At 41.8% G+C, this 17,974-nt stretch overlaps 1 protein-coding gene across 2 annotated transcripts in view; it reads left to right on the forward strand.

Moving 5' to 3' along the window:
• The window catches only part of LOC128810291 (kalirin-like), a 76,444-nt gene that overhangs the window by 23,036 nt on the left and 35,434 nt on the right, over positions 1-17,974 (forward strand). For both annotated transcript variants that reach the window (XM_053983018.1, XM_053983019.1), the window contains exons 4-12: positions 3,180-3,310; positions 6,917-6,983; positions 8,265-8,368; positions 10,779-10,848; positions 11,419-11,505; positions 12,356-12,448; positions 13,520-13,570; positions 13,885-13,962; positions 14,838-15,023. In XM_053983018.1, coding sequence (XP_053838993.1) covers positions 3,180-3,310; positions 6,917-6,983; positions 8,265-8,368; positions 10,779-10,848; positions 11,419-11,505; positions 12,356-12,448; positions 13,520-13,570; positions 13,885-13,962; positions 14,838-15,023 — 867 coding nt within the window. The remainder of the gene's footprint in view (positions 1-3,179; positions 3,311-6,916; positions 6,984-8,264; positions 8,369-10,778; positions 10,849-11,418; positions 11,506-12,355; positions 12,449-13,519; positions 13,571-13,884; positions 13,963-14,837; positions 15,024-17,974) is intronic.

A 17,974-nucleotide genomic window follows, 5' to 3' on the forward strand; every position in this document is an offset into this window, starting at 1 on the left:
TAGTGCCTCGAAAAATTGGACTCCTCCTGCTAGAATGGCTATGTTTGGCAGTTATCATCAATGTCCAGTATCTCTTCAAAGTCCTTATTTTCAGTCTTTTTTTTTTTTTTTTCCTAGACACATCTGTCTGCATTGCAGGTGAAACAGGCAGGCTGAGTTTTTTTACATTAGTATGAGATTCCTGCATTACCAGCCTAATTCCTCAATTACCAGCCTGATTACCTGTAGTTTTTGTTGTTGTTGCAATTAGAACTGTTGATTAGATGTATTATTTGTGAAAGACAACTTGATGAGTAGCAATGTGTTCATGTTTCTGTTCTGTCACAAAGCTTCTGGTTAGGATAATCTCCTTTGCTCCTTTTTTTTTTTTCCCTTCGCCTGGGCATGTGTCACTCAACAGGAGCAACCTCCCCAGAGGGCTGCTGAAAAGGGTGGCCAGCTGCCTAATTCCTGCCATCCCATTTCCCCATCTCCCTCCCCAGCACTGCTTAATCTCAGATGGGTGTTCACTGGCACCTGCACAGTGACTTCACTGAAATAGCTGCCCTCCACAATACTTTCATTAAGCAGCTGAGGGATGAATAAGCTTTTTCATAATTTATAAAAATCTATCCATGCTTTAGTCTCTGACAGCCTGACAACAAAAGGAGGTTGTCCAAGGGCTTGTAGTTTCAGTCAGTGCTTGTATTGCCTTCAGAAGAGATGTATATACAGGTGAGCTAATAAATCCCAATTCCCATAGCTGTCAAGTGGGTTCGGGTGTTCAGACTGAGGTTTCTTAGGGCAGCAATCAAGGGGTGATATTCCCTTGTGGAGCAAAAACCTTAAACTAAAACAGAGATTTTCTGCCCTCCCGTGCCAGGTACCCAGGAGAGGTGAGACGTGTAGGGGTGTTTTGTCTCCACTGGTTGCAGAGAGGGGACAGAAGAGTTACACATTTTAGATGACTGAAGTTGCATGAGTGGGAGATGTCATTCTATGTTCATTTGGAGTTGCAATTGATCTGTGAGGAAAGGATGGGGGATGATTTGTTCCCCCCTGCCTCCCTCCCCTACTGCCTGAAGTGCCATGTGTACCTTGTGCTTAACTGCTTTTATCAAATATGCATGTATGGGGGAGGGGGTAATTTCTTACATTTGCAGTAAGAAAATCAATTTTCTGGAGCCTATAAGACTGTAGATGGCCTTAGAAGGAGGAACCAACTTGAGGAGAATTGTAACCTGTTTGTAAATGAACTTCAGTTCTTTGATGCTGTTCCCTGGTTCCAGTCTTGGAGCTGCTGCAGGGAGATGTGCAGCCAGAAGTGGATGGCAATTCCATGCTTGTCTGCCACAGCAGCGCTCGCTCACCTGACCTGCATGTGTCCCTCTCACCCTCCAGCTGCCCTTCGTGTTCCTTCTCCTGTCTCAGAAGCTTCTTCACTGACCGCTTGGTTTCCTTCTCCCTTCTCATCCTGCTAACTTGCTTTTCCTTTGCCACCTGGTGTCTTGCAGTCCTCTTCTTTGCTAGCTGCTCGACAGAGCTCCTCCGATGTCCCAACTGCTGCGGATCTTGTCAGTGCAATAGAAAAGTTGGTCAAAACTAAACTGGTAAGTTTAGTGTTGTGAAAACTGTGTGCACAACAGGCCCAATGTGACTCTAAGGAAGGGCTTTAAAGGCTACTTCTTGTTCTGGTTTCCTTGCTTTCTACCTTCATCTGCTCTGCTTTTATTAACCCTGTGTGCTCTGCTTCTCAGTAGTGTCCAGTATTTTGCTCCGCTGTGAGATGAAGCCTACATCCCACATAGGCTCTGTGCTGCATAGACAAAAGTCACTTCTGCAGTGGGCTTTGCAGAGCATGGGCTACTGTACTGTTCAATTTCTGGGGTCTTCTTAGTATTCAAATATTTTACACAGTGGGATATTTTGTTTGTTTTAAAGCGTGTTCTGAGGCGCAGGGTTTTTACTACCCAACGTGAATTTGTTTGGTGTTCTGGTTTCGTTGAAAAGACTCTCTAAAGAGTTGAACTGCTTGAAGTATCACAGCTGTGCTTTAATTTTACAAAGATTCATGTCTCGCTTTTAATCTGCCTTGTCGACTCTTTCTTGCAGGGAGTGGAATAAGCAATTAAAATGCTCTGAGATTAATTTGTTAAAAAAATTCATATTGTATTCTCACTGTCTGATCCCCATGTCTGGTGGACAGGGACTAAATCCTGTTTCATATCTTGGCTCCTTTTAAGTTTCCCCAGTGCAGCTCAAAAATGTTAATATCAAAGCTACACCTTTTTCTACATGTTCCAGGACCTCTAAAATTAGCTAAATGCTTTCTCTGAACAAGTTTAACATAATTAACAAGCAGGGATATGATGAGCCTACAAAGGTTCATTTCCTTACATCTACTGAAATGATGAAGAGAGTAAAAAAAATCTAAAAATTCCCACAGTGACCATTAAATTACTGCAACTCTGAGCAAGCATCTTTATCTAGTGAATCATTTCAGAGGACTTTGGTATTTTCTCAGTTTGAGATGTTGGTACATGAAAAGAGTCAGCGTTCACAGCATGCTGGATAAGGCGTGAGTGGTAAAGGAGCTCTTTGTCACATGGGAAACCAAGAAGGCTATTCCCTGAAAATTCACTTAAAATAGTTGTAATCCATTGAGGGACTGACAAACTGAAAAGTATTTTATTGATCCAGTTAGACATATTTTTTGATGATATTTTATTTTCTCTCCCCCACATGCAGTCTATTAGACTGTTACAACTACTTTCAATTTGGGGATTTGGGGCAAACTTTAATTATTGTGGAATCTTACTATGTGTCCATCTATTTCCATTTTGTGTTTTATTTTACTACAAGAATCCCCATTCAGATTTCGGCAGAGGAACTTTTAACCCCATGTAGCCTAACATTGTTCCTGATTGAGACATCAGGATATTTCCAGGTTGATTTGAAATAATTTGGAAGAGGTTTTTTTCTCAGATCTACTGAAACATCTTTTTCCACCTTCTAACAAGAAGATGACAACTCCGCTTGAAGGCTCCTACATCAACCTAAAACTAGTCTGGCTGTGTTTTACAAAGTCCTGCAGGAGAATGTTTCTGAATACTTTGTCATGTTGTTTGCAGAACTGACTTGAATACTGCTGCTGAAGTTCAAGGAAAATGTTTATTCTATTGTTCTTTGGGGTTTTTTAGACCCTTGAAGGAGGATCTTACCGAGGAGGCTTAAAAGATGCCACTGGCTGCTTAAATGAAGGAATGACACCTTCAACTCCCCCACGAAACCTTGAAGAGGAACAAAAAGCCAAAGCAATGAGAGGCAGGATGTAAGTTGTGTTACTGGTTCTTTCCAAAATATGTACCCCAGCAGGACACACAGCAGCACTCCGGGAATACTTTCTAGTTAGTGAGTGAGCATGGAACTGAGAGTAAAACCATGTTCTGCTTGCTTCTTGTTTTTCTTAACATGTAAAAACACTTCATAAAAGCGCTTCCACACACAGGAAATTCATCATCACTCTAAAATGTACAGCTTTACATCAGATAGCAAATTTCTATTGCTGTAAAAGTCTCTGAAGAGCTCAACAGGTATTACTGAGATGTTTGCACTGGTAATTACTGCATTGCCAGAAGTGAAATCAGCTCTCAGAGGGAGGATATGTGGTTGACCTTATTAGCTACCTTTGAGAAAAAGAACAGAGAATCCCTCTAGGATTTTTTGAAAGAGATATTTTTTGCCCTCTTTATTAGCAAAGAAAGGGACAGGATTCAGATGCATCTGTGGTAGAAACATGCCACTGAAAAGAAAGTTCCATTTGGGAAATCCTCATGTTCATGGTAATGGAAGAAAAAAGAAGTGGTGACAGCTCATGAAAGTTGTTTTTTTTGAAATTAGCTGTACACTCCCTTAAATTTAACAAAAATAATGCTTATTCCTTCAAAGCCTATAATGATTAAAGCATTTCTCAAATGTGGGTTCAGCTGAAGAACACAGAGAATTGGAGCAACAGGATCAAGAATTATATGAAAGAAAGCTGAGGTGGCTGTTTATGTTGTATCACTTCTTACATTAACAACAGTAACTGCAACAATCTAATCAAATGGTAGATTGAAGGGAAAGGTAATGTTCCATACAGCTCTCATGGGAGTGTGGTAAGGTGAGAGGTGGAAGAAGAGCACCCCATTTGGGAAAGATGCCAAGTCAGGGAAGAACAAGGAGGTGCTTAAGAGTAGAAGATGAAGTAGGAGCAAAGTGTCTGTGAAAGCCATCATTTACTCCTGCAGTTTGTTGCAGGAAGCCAGAGAAGGGATACAGTGAGGGACTGGAGCAACTCCCAGCAGCAGACAAGGACATGACAGTCCTGGATGTGTTTCTGAATGGCAGAAGTTTTCTACAAGGCAGCTGTCAGCCTTCCTGCAGGGAACCTCTCTGCCCATGACTCTGTCCTCAAAGCTCCTCAGTATTGCAGGATCTGGAGTTCCTCTGGTAGCAATTCATTAATTAGGTGGCTGGCAGCTAACTGCAGGTTGCAGTTTTAGTGCAGAGACCTCTGCCACTGTAAGCTCAGCTACAGGAATGCTTCTGGCAGGGGACTGGCAGCCTATTACGTGCAATTAGTAGCTGCCAGAATTCCTAAACACCAGGATGTTTAGGAGCACCTGCTAGTGGCTTTCAGCACAAGACATCTGTCTCCCCTCCAACTCCTTTCTGTCTGTGTTCTGTGTCCCTGCAGCTTGCTGGGTTTAATTCCATAGTCATGTGAGGCAGCTGATCTCCCAGCTTGAGCTGTGACCCTCCAATCCCCACAAAACAGCAGCTGAACCCTTGCACAGGCATGGGCAGCAATGTCCTCTGTTCCTGACAGCACATCCATGCCAGCAGTTAGCCCTGGTGTGAGGAAACTCCTTATTCCATCAGGCTTGATTGCTGCATTTCTGTGAGCAGAAAGACAACAGTCTTATTGAGTGTCATTGTTCAGTATAGGTCTAGTACAGAGTTTCCAAGATATCCAGCTATTCAGACTCAATCAGAAATCCTGTTCATGCCAGTTTATATACAGCTGAGTAGTCAATACCTGCTGGTGACCAGGGCACTTTGCAAGCAGCTCCCTGCCCTTGCTCCCTGTTATCAGAGCAGGAGATGAGTGAAGTTGAATTTTTACCTGCATGCATCTTAGAAACCTTATATTTGGGAGTACCTCTAAGATGCTGCGTCAGGTAGGCTTCAGAGAATGAGTAGAGATGGTCAATGCTGATTTTCCTGCTTGGTAGGAAGACAGGAGCAGAGGGAACTCTGGTGCTGAATTTAAGCACTGGAGGTGCAGATCCTGAATTCTAGTAGAGGTGTGAATTGGCAGGTTTTGTCTGTTCACCAGAAACCTGGTTGCTGCACTGATTTTTAATAAACACACACCTGCCTGTGTGTCCTGCAATGTTATGTATTACAAGTACCTGCTGCTTCATTTTTAGAGCAGAACTTGGCCAGGTGGATCCTTGGGAAGGTTGAGAAGCCTTGAGAGGTTCTCCCATTGCCTCCGCAGCTCTCTGTGCCTGTTGGGAGCAATGCAAGCAGAGGTGGTGCCAGCTGGAAAGTCCTCTCCCAGCCTTCCTCTCCAGGCAGAGGGGACTGTGGAGCCTGTCCCAAGGGCAGAGGGGAGGCACACTGGGTCAGGCAGCTCGAGGGGCTGTGCAGCACACGCCTGCTCAGGCCGTGCACTCTGGGAAAGAGCAGCCTCTTGCCTTTTGCCTCACACGTGTTTGCTGCCCGGACACAACTTGGCACAGCGCTCCGGAGAGCACAAGTGTCTGCTGTGACTGCTGCCAGCCCTGCCTGCTGCCAAGGGGGCTGGATTTCACTCTCAAACCAACAAGAAGCTGTTTGACTTTTTTCTGCCACATGGCTAAAGGATCACTTCTGCTTTGTTTGAGCAAGGGACACGTTGCAAGCGCAGCAGGAGCAGCATTTATTTTCTCAGTAGCCTCTCATAACTAAGTCTCTCCTTGCAATGCCAGTCTGGTTGGTTTTTTTCTCTCCAGGCTTTATCTTAGCACTGTTAGCCCTCAGTCCTATCTCTTCAAGTGGGTCAGTCTGGTGATTGATGTGGACAGAGCAATATCAGACTTGAAAGCACTCCTCTATCTTGTTAGCCTTGTTACTGCTGTAGCAAACTTGAGGACAGATGGAGTTTATTTGTCACATGCCAAATCTGTGTATTGGCATAATTGAGAGACAAACTGTCTGCAGCAAGCTGTAACTTTTTGAAATTAACCTCAAAAGAACTATGTGATTAGCCAGTTTGAGTTACAGAGGAGGGGCTTTTTTTAGCTTGCTGTTGTTTGCATGCATCAGGCCTTCATCAGATGACTCCCCTACCTGGGGTTGTTAGCTCTGAAATCAGAGTTAAAACATTCAACACCCACACATAGATTACCTGCTCCTAAAGATTAAGCTCTTAGCTATGACAGGAGAGATTTATTTTCCAAGTGCTTGAAACTTCCAAATTGATACTTAACTGATGAATCTTGGGCAAAGCCAGATGGACTGGGGCAAGGAATCCACTCCTGCTTGCTGAAAAATGGGTCAGGACACGTGTCCATCGTTCTCGGGGGAGCTATGTAGGGGAAGGGGAGAGGAGATCAGGGAGAGGTAGTTTAAGGTACAGGCAGCTGTTTGTGCTGTTGCTCTTGCACCATCCTGAGATGTGGGGGGGAAGAGGGATAGCAGGAAAGAATGGTTAAGAGATTTAAAACTACTCTGACCTGACATGTGATGTTTTTGTCTGTTACATTCCACTGAGCTCTGAGTGAAGGGTGAATTGTGTTATGTGATCTGGATGATGATGGGGTTTTATGGTGAGGTCATATGTGGTAAAGGAGCAAATGGTAACATCAAGGAATATGGTCAAATACTTGTGTGTTCTGTTTTAATTTAGGTTTGTCTTAAATGAGCTGGTGCAGACTGAAAAAGACTACGTCAAAGACTTGGGAATTGTTGTGGAGGTGAGCTGAAGCAAACCCTGCTATGCAAAATGTTTTCCCACTAAAAAGCACCATGCTGACAAGCGAAAACAAAAAATACAGCATAAGAAACAAACTGCTTTATTTTGCAGTCTGCTTCCATGGTCCCCTTCTCATGTTGACAGAAACAAGAAGAAATGCCTTTGGAAACTATTTTTGTTTCCATCTTGCAAATGTTGTATTTTAGGTTCAATTCCAGTGTGCAAAGGTTTATCTTGGCTACTCTACTTGTGACAAACTCTTTTTGCTGTAATGCAGCTTTGGAGGCATTGGTGGAGAATTAACTTATGATCCTACCACTTATTTCATGCTTTTCTTCCCATCATATTGGGTAATGGTAACACATACTTTCCTTGAATTTGCACCTGGACTTATGTCCTGTGTCTGAATACCTTTCCAGAAGCTGGGCCTGGAACTGTGTTGAGGTGCATGTGTGTCCTGTGAATTATTGTTTTGCAAAAAAGCCTGAGATAAAAGAGAGTTTGAGGGGTTTTTTTGCATTAAAAACAGTCTTTTTTTTTTTTTTTTTTTTTTTTAAGCTTCAACTTGTAAAGATTTGGCTGATCCCTGGGGATTACCTGTCACAGTTAACTCAGTGCAGGGTTCAGTTTTTTTCCCAGCAAGGACTCAGAACTGGAGACATGTGATTCACTAGTGGCATTCACTAGTCCAGAGAGAGTTATCAGTCTATCTAACAGTGGTTTTCAACAGCTTCCAAACTTGAAAACATTTGTGTTATGTATGCACCACTGGCAAACCTGACAGGGCTGTCATGCTCCAAAGACTTACAAAGAAACTCTCAGGAGGTGTGAGAAATCCTGTTCTTGTGACTCTAAACTTACTGCTTGGCTTTGTGCTCCCACGAGATACTAATGGTGATGAATGGAAGAACTATGTGCAGTCTATAGACTCTATAGAGTCTGATTTCTTCCTCTTACCAGAGAAGCCAAGAGCTTGACAGACTACTTTTTTACTTTAACTTTTATCTTACAATTGTGCTTGTTGCTTCAATTACATCTAATAATGTTTTGTGTAAGTATTGCAGATATTCTAAACAGATCCTTTAAAGTTTTCTTTTAAGCAAACTGGGTAATTTAAAGTATCTGCTTAGGTTTTTGGTTTGAAATTGTGTGAAAGATATTTTAAGTATTTTCAATGTAAAAAATCCTGGCATTAAACTTTTGCTTCTTTAAAAAAGAAAAAGTAATTGTGCTCCCCCTTCAAATGAGTCTTTTGCTGAATCAGTGATCCTTAATCCTAAAGGGCTTCATGAAGAGGATGGAAGAAAAAGGAGTTTCTGAAGATATGAAAGGGAAAGACAAGATTGTATTTGGCAATATTCACCAGATCTATGACTGGCACAAAGAGTAAGTTTGTGGTTTAGTTCCTTTTAAACACCTCTCTAACCCCTTGTCCATAGAGGTTTGCACTATATGGTGTCTGTATGTCTAAGCTGCTCGTAATTGAATATCATCAGGTCATTCAGGGCTGAACTTCTAAAGGACATTGCCTATCTTTAGATTGTCTCTGTTGATTTGTAAGTGCTGCTTAATAACATCACAGATCCTGGCTACCTTGAATCCTGAGATGTTCTGATTCATGTGCTTCTAGCCACAGTTTCTCAATACCCTAAATCCTGATAGAGGACTTTGTTTACCCAGCCAGAAATAGCACAACTGCATCGTGCTTACCTGAAGTCATTTTTCCCAGTGAAGAAAGAACTTTGGCGTGTGATAGCTTTGCACTGCCTGGCTTCATGGGAGGGTGTTTGTCATGCTGTCTGTGGTCACAGGTACAGCTTTGTGCTGGCTCAAACACCAGGCCAGCAGAGCTGGTCAGTGTGACAGGGGTGCTGCACACAGGAGGCTGCCTGTCTCATTTCTGTGCTGCTGATGGCTCTGTCACTCTTGCTGCAGAGCCCCAGCAGGAGGCTTCCCTGGGAGGTACCACTGTGGTCCATCCCCAGCCCCTGAGCCACTGCTCATAAGCATTCCCAGCATTACTCTCAGGGAGTTGCTGCTTATGGGGTATTCACTGGATCTTCAGAGAAGCTACTGGGGCTGCCATAATTGAGTTTCTTAGGTCACAGCTGTAGCCTCAGTTCATCCTACTGATGGGCAGTAGGAGTCTGGAACCGCAGTCCTGTGTCTCAGCAACATCTTCACATGCAGCTGGTTGGATCACGAAGGCTGACCACACCAGTAGTATTTGGCTAGAAGGGTGGTAAAATGCAAATTGCTTCAAGGTCCTTCTCACCTGAAACCCCTTGCATGCTTTGGCCAAGTTGATGCTTTTGGCTCTGAGTTTGGACTCCATTCAATGAAAATCTTATTCACAGAAGTGATTTTGAAAAGCTGCTGGGTTTTGAAAAGCCCTGGGCCATTTCCCATGTAACTTTGTGAACAATGTCTTGCTTATGGACAATATGGTCATCATTTCAATTCTGTCACTCAGATATACTCTGCAGCTCCAACTAACTAAAATTTGAGCATGCACGTACAGACTTGAACTATGAGCATTGGGCTGGATCTTCCTTCAGCTCAGGACATTTCCCTCCCCCAGGAAGCACAATATACTTCCTGTCATGTGTCCCATAGGCGCTTATCCCATGGTCTGGGCCTGTCCTTATGTTCTGACAGATGACCTTGTGAGCAGAAACTAAAAAATATCAGAGAAAGCTTCACCTTTTGTTAAGTTGATACCAGAAAATGGAGTGGTTTTACCAGTGCCATTCCTTGATTAAGTGTGAGGATGGGAGTTTTCTGTAACACAAATGGAAAGATGCTCTATTTTTAGTTCTGTATATCTGGGTCAAGAAGCCTATTTAAATGCAGATGAATGTAGCATTTATAGAGGCCTGGGTTATGGAAGCAGCTGTATCTAATGGTAGCAATGGAGATTTTTAATTGGGACATCTGTCCAATTTGCAACATTTTTTTAAGTTCTGGGATTTCTTGGGATCAGATCATTGCAAGCATGTCCTCTCACAAAATCTGGCTACTGTTGCAAATCTGTGGAGGCATTTGAGACTGAAATCCAGAAATGAAAAAGAGGAAGATCATGGACAGAATGATTGTCTGGATTTGCCTACAAGACAGAAAAATCTAGCAGCGTTTCTGAAGTTTTCAGCTCACTTGCAGGCATCCCAGTATATTCTTGATAAGGGTATTTGAGCTAGAATGAATGACCTCCCTGAAGCTGCAAGTCAAGATGGAGATGGTGTTTATGAATTTCTGTTACTATTATGAATTAGATATTGCAATGTATTATGAAGTTAAAAACAGTAACAAACAGAACATACCATAACTCCACCAGCAAAACATGTTGATTCATTTATTCAGGTGGAAACATATAGCAATCTCTTTCATGTTGACCAGTACTCCAGATTTGCTCATGCAACTGAGAACTCCTGGTAGAGCTGGAGTTTTCGGAAGTTGAGTTTTCACAAGCATTTTGGTATATTGGAAGGGTTTTACTTCGAGAGTTCTCAGTGAAGGAAAGCAACTCTTGTAATTAGATAGTGATCAGCACTTTCTGAAAATTGAAATCACTGTCATAGTAAAGAAGAGCAGACAGTTTGCAAGACAAGACCTCCACATTTCACAGCTCTCATCTAATGATTTAGAAATCCCACCATTAAGGGCTGAAGCCAAGCTTACCTTTTCATTTCTTATTGAATACTGGAGTTAAAATGCCACTGTTACAACTGAAGGGTGACTAGTTTGCTGCTGGGATGACTTAAGAAGTGTTCTGAAGTGTTCATATCCTTTCTTGTAGCTTTTTCCTGGCTGAACTGGAAAAATGTCTTCAAGAACCTGAGCGTTTAGCACAGCTTTTTATTAAGCATGTAAGTTTTGTTTCCTGTATCTAGTACAATTGCCTTTTAGGGTGTGATGGCTCCTTCTCAAAAAGACCTGTTTGTGTCCACTCAATGCTTGTACCTGTCTAAACTGAATTTAAACATAAAGTTTCCCTATAGTTACACATTTCCAGTGGGCAGCTGGATTGCACTAAGGCATTAATCATTGTGTTCTTGCAGACAACTTACTTGGGGGGCAAAATTGATGCGGTCAAGGACATCTGCCAAAATACAATTATGGCAGGTACTTGCCAACTGCTACAATTTACATGTGCATGTGATGTTAGCCAAAGCATAACTCTTGAGGAATTTTCAGACCTGTCGGTGTGGGTGTAACATCTCTCACTGGCCACAGCCCAGAAAGCTCCCCTTGCCGAAGCGCAGATGTGGAGGACAGAACCAGTTACCAATTTCCTTTCCTACTTTAGCAAACTGAATCTTTGATTAAACAAAAAGTAAGGAAGACCAAGGAGAATATCATAGCAACTTCCTGACACCTTTTAATACCAGAAGGGTAGCCAGTATCTCATGTGGCTGCTGTGCCTCTTGCCTTCACAGGAGCGGCGATTGCACATGTATGTGGTGTATTGCCAAAACAAGCCCCGGTCTGAGTATATAGTAGCTGAGTATGAAACGTACTTTGAGGTAAGCACAGCTCATTGTACATTATTGTACGTTATTACTGCTTAAGCTCTGAGTCCAGGTCAAGGAGACTGTTCTGTAACCTGTGGGCTTTGCCTAGAGCAAACTCCTGGAGATTTTGATACTGCATGTGGTGCTGAGGTCTCTGCCATACAGAGAAAGTGTTATTATTTAATTGCTTTCAAATTCTCATATTGTACATTTCTAATAAATATTGATAATAAATATTGATAATTCTAATAAATATTGATCATTTCTAATAAATGTTTCTAATAAATATACTAACTGTGTGTGGCCCTCAGAGTACCACAAATGCACTAATGTCTGTTCCAAGTAAAACAAGACTTTTAAATCAGTAGTGTACAAACAACAGGGGAGGTAAAAGCTGTTGGAGCTGGGTGGTGCCTCTCATAAATCCCCAGTAACTCTGTCTGTTTCAAGAAGTCTTTGGGACTAGACACATTTCGATAGCAATGTGAAAGAAGCTTGTTTAACAAGGGAAAGATGTTTCCTTTGACCCCAGAGCAGGAGGCTTGTTCTGCAGGACTCACTTGTGAGCTAATCCCCACTGCAGTGGGGAGAGTGACCCTCAGCCCTCGCAGGGCCGCTGGCTCAGCTGGGAGGGGGAGGGATCCTGAGCTTCCCAACACCTCCCAGCTCGGTCACAGCTCCTACCCAGGCCTTGCCTAAATAGGGTATGCCAGATTTTTAAATCCTCAGAAATTCCCTCTTGCAAACAAAAGATTAAGAACAGACCAACTTTCAGTGGAAATAAGTCTCTGCTGAGACGTTTTATCATGTTGTCTGTCTTACTCTGTGATTGTTTGCAATTGTTTTTAATCCTCATTTTTAGGAGGTTCAGCAGGAAATAAGCCAACGGCTGACCATCAGTGACTTTTTGATTAAACCCATTCAAAGAATAACTAAATACCAGCTTCTTCTCAAGGTGAGTGAAAAAATACAGTTTGGATTTAACTCTAGTCTGCATGTTGCATTAGATGCTGTTATTTTAAATCAGCCTTAGACTTAACTGAGGAATAAATTCATCAAATTAAGAGGAAAGAGGAGTCTGCTCTCTGGGCATGCAGTGACAGAGGCCCATGGAAAGTGTCCAGAGAGCAGGAGGCCACATCTGTGTGAGTGGTTTGTAATTTAGGATAGTAAACAGATTTTTTTTAAAACTTTCTTTTAAAATTTTTTTACAGAAGGGTACACTTCAAATAGGGCTTTTCTTCCTCTGAAGTTTCAGAGCAAACTTTCAATTTTTTTAAATTGGAACAAAGATACACAAGTGTATTGCTAAAGTCTCTCTTAGGTGCTGAATGGCATATTTCTAGTAAATGCTATAGGCCTCCATTTCTGAATATCTGTCTTCAAATTAGCTGAAGAAACTTATTTTCAGAATATTCTGTTATCTTAAAATTTGGGGAGCTCACCACAACTTTTTTCCCAAGGAGTCTGACCACTCTAGTTTATGCTGACTTATCCATAGTGACAATTACTCAGCACTTTTGAAAATTCATCCCAAGGGGTCTGGAGCCAATATCTAAAATCAGGAATGTCTGAACCCACCCTGTAATCTCCAGCAGCACCAGGGCTCTGAGTTGGTTTCTCCTCTTTTTTGAACTATACCACATCAGGCTGCCATCAGCCCAGGTTTGGGAATTGCACATTAGCAAAGGCACAGCAGTGTGTTCCCCAAAATGCCAAAAGGAAAAGAAAAATCTTTGTGTGTGTGTGTGGTCTTGTGGCTTAAGACAGGGACCAAGTAAGCAATCCCAAGGTCTAACCCCAGCTTTGCTTTTTTTCTGTGATCTTCTCAACAACAATCCACACCCCTTTTCCATATTTCTAAAGTGATTATGACATTCAGCAATCTCTGAAGAGGAGTTTATTAATATTAGCAAGTTTCTTCTCAGAAAATCACATGCTGAATATGCTTTTTCCTTTTCAAGCTGGTGCCTTTTGTTCTCTCTTTTCTGAAGTGCCTTAATGCAAACCTTTCTGCTTTCTCCAGGACTTCCTGAGGTACAGTGAAAAAGCTGGTCTGGAGTGCTCCGAGATAGAGGTACATTTTCATGCCCTGAACAATAGGGCTAATGGGACTCTGTGTGGAGAAATGAGAACCCCAGTATTCCTTTGACAATGGCTGAAGATCCTACTGATAGCCTAAATGTGGTATTTCTCTTAGCTTAAATCAGAACTAAAAGATGATGGCACAGTCCTGCATTTTAGTCCTGCACCATCCTCTTTTAGACATCTGTTAATGAGGGCCTTGCCATGAGCACAGCAATTGTGCTATTGAACTTCATTATTTGACACTGTGCTTTCAGGAACCCTCTGGTTCTCTTGTAATACTGCAACATCCCTTTTCCTCAACAGAAAGCAGTTGAATTAATGTGCCTTGTACCAAAACGTTGCAATGACATGATGAACCTGGGTCGCCTCCAAGGCTTTGAGGTATGCATTTGCATTCTTCTTATAATAATAACTAGGCAAGGAAAATTACTTTATATGATTGTCTCTACAATCTACCCGAGCTAATTATCTAGGGCTTGTTCTTCTGCAGTGTTGAGCTGCGTGCTTTGGTGAGGTTTCAAAGGTGGGGGAGTGACACACCTCTCAGTCTAAACTTGTGACAATTCATATTGTTTCTTCAAAATGTGTGGTCTATAAAAGCTTCTGCAAGCTTTAATGAGACTTATTATAGCTATTATCAGATCAAAATAAGTGACGAACCAACCTGCCCTGTCTCTGTTAGTAAGGTCACCTGGCATTAACACATTAATAGCTCCCACCAAATTCAACAATGTCCAGGAGGGGACTTGGGAGTTACAGCCCCACAGGGTACAGTTTGTGGCTTGTAACTAAGCCAGTGTAGGCTTTGGGGAGAGGTCTTACCTCCAAAATGAATTAAGATTTGTCTTACTGTCTTTGCACTGCAAACAGGTAGGTGCTGGCCTTTGCACATTCAGAGGTGTTGTGTCAGTGACTGCTGGCTTAGGGCATAATGGAGAACTCTTGGCTGGAGCACTACAGTAACATAATGGGAACACGATTTGGAATTAAGTGTACAAAACAGTCTGCTTGAGACCTCTTGCTTTTGGTTTTATATACACAGTGGCAATGAGAGCAAGGAAAACCTAAGTTATTTGTCTTCAGCTGAGGTCACAATTTACAGGATTGCTGCTTTGGTAACTTAGAGGGGATATGATATGTCTCACATGAATGCAGGGCTGCCTGGAAAACTTAGGCTGCATGAAATAGAGCATATCACCTTGTGGGATCACAGTGGGTTAGGGTTTGTAATGTTGGTGCCTTGTTCTGCTTCCCAGGGCAAACTGACAGCTCAAGGCAAGCTGCTGCAGCAGGACACCTTCTACGTGACGGAGCAGGATTCCGGGGTTCAGTCTCGGCCCAAGGAGCGCAGGGTGTTTCTCTTTGAGCAAATAGTTATCTTCAGTGAACTCCTTAGAAAAGGATCTCTAACCCCAGGCTACATGTTCAAGAAGAGCATAAAGGTAAGAAATGCAGAAGGAGAAGTATATCCTGTTTGATGTACACATAAGGTTCATCCTGTTGTAGGGGACAGCAATGTGCAGTAAACATTTGCATTTACATTTCAGTGGATCAGAAGCTGCTTAAGACCATCTCTAAGCAAACCACTCTGTGTCCAAATTTATTGGGTTATTTTTACAAGGAACACAGCTAGGGCAGATCTTCTATCATTCATAGCTGTGAATTAGCAAATATTGCTACAAAACCTGCAGTAGTCAAAGGATGTTTACAATAGTTGCTTTTATGCATGAATCATAAAAGGTAAGTGAAGGTACAGTATCCAAGACAGTCATTTTAGGCCAAAGTATAAAAGTATAAATAAGCCTTTAATATGATATTTCTGGAAATACTCTCCCTAATTCGGGTGAGGGCTCTTAGTACAAATTTGGATGTTGCAAGAATGTTTCAAAGACAAATAAAACCACACACAATTCTAAAAATACAGCTGTAAGGAATTATAAAAGCAGATAAACTATAAAGAGAGTTTTGAGAAATTATTTTTGGTTTTAAATAATCTGTCCAGATTGTGGGGCTGGAGCTAAAAGTAAAAACTGAACGTAACCAGTGGAAATACTTCTTTGTTTAACAAATGCAAAGTTAACCTGTGAAATGGTCAGTGACAGTGAACGAGTGCTGCACATCTCCTGGTAGAACAGCCTTTGCTGTGCCTGCAGAAAGAGCAAAATCACTGATTCATTTGAATTTCTGGGTCGTTCAAAGCTGAGAAACCAGCCTGGCATTGATTTCCTTTTCAAAGTTACAGGTTAAGAGACATGGGGGAATGCATTGTGTTTGCTCTAAGTTTTAAATGGGGCATTAATATGAAACAGAAGAGAACACTATCAGCTGAAATAATGCATATTAACATATATAACTAAACAAATCTGTGGTAAACAGCATATTTACTGAAATGAGGTCATCTTCTTGGCTGATGGAAACAGCAGCATTTACTGAAAAGCTTATATCCTTTTTCAAGTCAGTGTATTTTATAGTTTCCAACCAAATAATAGGCTATAAAGGGAAAATCCAAAGTGTACAAATAAACAATCATCTTCATTTAGATGATCAGCTTTGATTTTATCTTTTTTGCTGATTTAAATCGTTATTAAAATGGGAGATGGAAATAGTATGAATCATTTTAACTTCAGTTTATTGTATATATAACAATGAGGCTTTTATCTGCAGGAAACAATTTCTGAATTGTATATTGTAGATAAAGAGAGAAAAATAAATCTCTCCTAATGTCAATAAAATTAGCTTGCCTCAAGGGTATGAGTTGCTTTTCTAGTTACACAGCCTACGAAAGGAATGCTGTTCCCACTGCCTGAGTTTAAAATTTTTGTATGATAATTTTCCAGCCCCTTTTCTTCCACTTGGCAAACAGCTCATTCTCCTGTTGAGTGTCTACTGCAAGTGTGGAATCCCCTGTGGCTCCATGTGTGTCTCCCCCACCTCAGCATGGAGTTTGTGTGCCAGCAGCTCTCACACCCTCCCTCCAAGCCCCCACTTGAGCCTCTCACTGCTTTTGCATTTGTCTGTTTCCCACAGAGAAGAGCTGTGGCTCTCAGTGGAGCAGGACCATCCCCTGCCTCCCTGGGCTCTGAGCATCCCCACCTTGCAGTGGGGCCTCCTGAGCCAGCACCACAGATCCCATTTCTTTCCTCTGCCACAGCCACAGAGTAAAAAGTGCATATGACTTCAAATGCAGCTGTTCTGCTCTGTCAGAAAGATGGGACTCCCAGATAATTTTCTCCAAGGTTCTCCAGCATCTTGTCCTGCATTAGTGAAGAACCCTTTTTTACACAATCAGGTCCTTAGTGTTGAGAAATGGCACATCCCTTCTCAGATACTGCTCAGTTGGATACCTTTCAGGCTCTCAGAATACCTAAGTGGAAGAAGCCTTGATGAATGCATCTCCCTGAGACACAAATAGGAGGTTAGGGGATTCTACACATCTTTTACCTGGAGTCGTACCAGGATTGGTTTGGCTATCAACCAGAGGAAAATGAGCTCAGATCAGGAGCAAGAGCACTGTCCAGGCTCACCTGTGTGTCATTGTCCTTGTCCTTTCATGTCCTCATGTCAGGGGGGTTCCTGCTTGTCACTGAACTTCACAGGGACCCCCAGAAGCAAAGGAAGATGGTAATTCCATCTTGCAATTTGAATACTGGACAATATTCCACCGTGGAGTGGATCTCCATGCCTTGACAAATACTCAGAGCAATTAGACATCGATTTCTTTACTGCCTTAGTCTTCAGAGCTGTCTGCTTTTGACGTGAAGAAACTCCCTCTCTTGTTTTTTTGGGAGGCTATGCCAACTTAATCTTGTTTACTACCTTAAGTATCTCAGGAAAAGCTAAAGTTATGAGTACACTTAAAACAGAAGCCTCCCAAGGGCAAGACAACAGCCAAAATTCCCATCCATATGATTTCCAGAAAGAGTATCTGTGACTACAGTCAAGTGAATGATTGCACACAGATGACTCTAATCTGCTAGAAATAAGATCTGATGGAGCATCACGGGAGAATTGCTCTTTTTTTTCATGATATCCCTGTGCACAGTCCATTCCATTTTTAAATGTGCTAATGACTGAGTCTTTCTTATCAGAGGACAAAAAATATAAACACTTACTTAAATTGGAGGAATGATAGACTTTATTAACATATTAATAGGAACATTTTTGTTCTATTTATGGGTTTCAGTAAATTTAAAGCGCACCAGTCTGGTCTGTGTACTTAAAATATAAGTTGTAATTCAAGACAAGGTGGGTGGATGTCTGGTACATCTGTCAGAGCTTTATTAAGCATCATATTTAAGATTTAGTTTTATCTGGGTATATCTAGATGAGACAAATTCTTCTTATTATGATCTAGCAGTTTGTTATTGCACTTAATTATTTTCAGGAACATTTC

Source organism: Vidua macroura, chromosome 7 (assembly GCF_024509145.1).
Source record: "Vidua macroura isolate BioBank_ID:100142 chromosome 7, ASM2450914v1, whole genome shotgun sequence".
Classification (NCBI taxonomy): domain Eukaryota; kingdom Metazoa; phylum Chordata; class Aves; order Passeriformes; family Viduidae; genus Vidua; species Vidua macroura.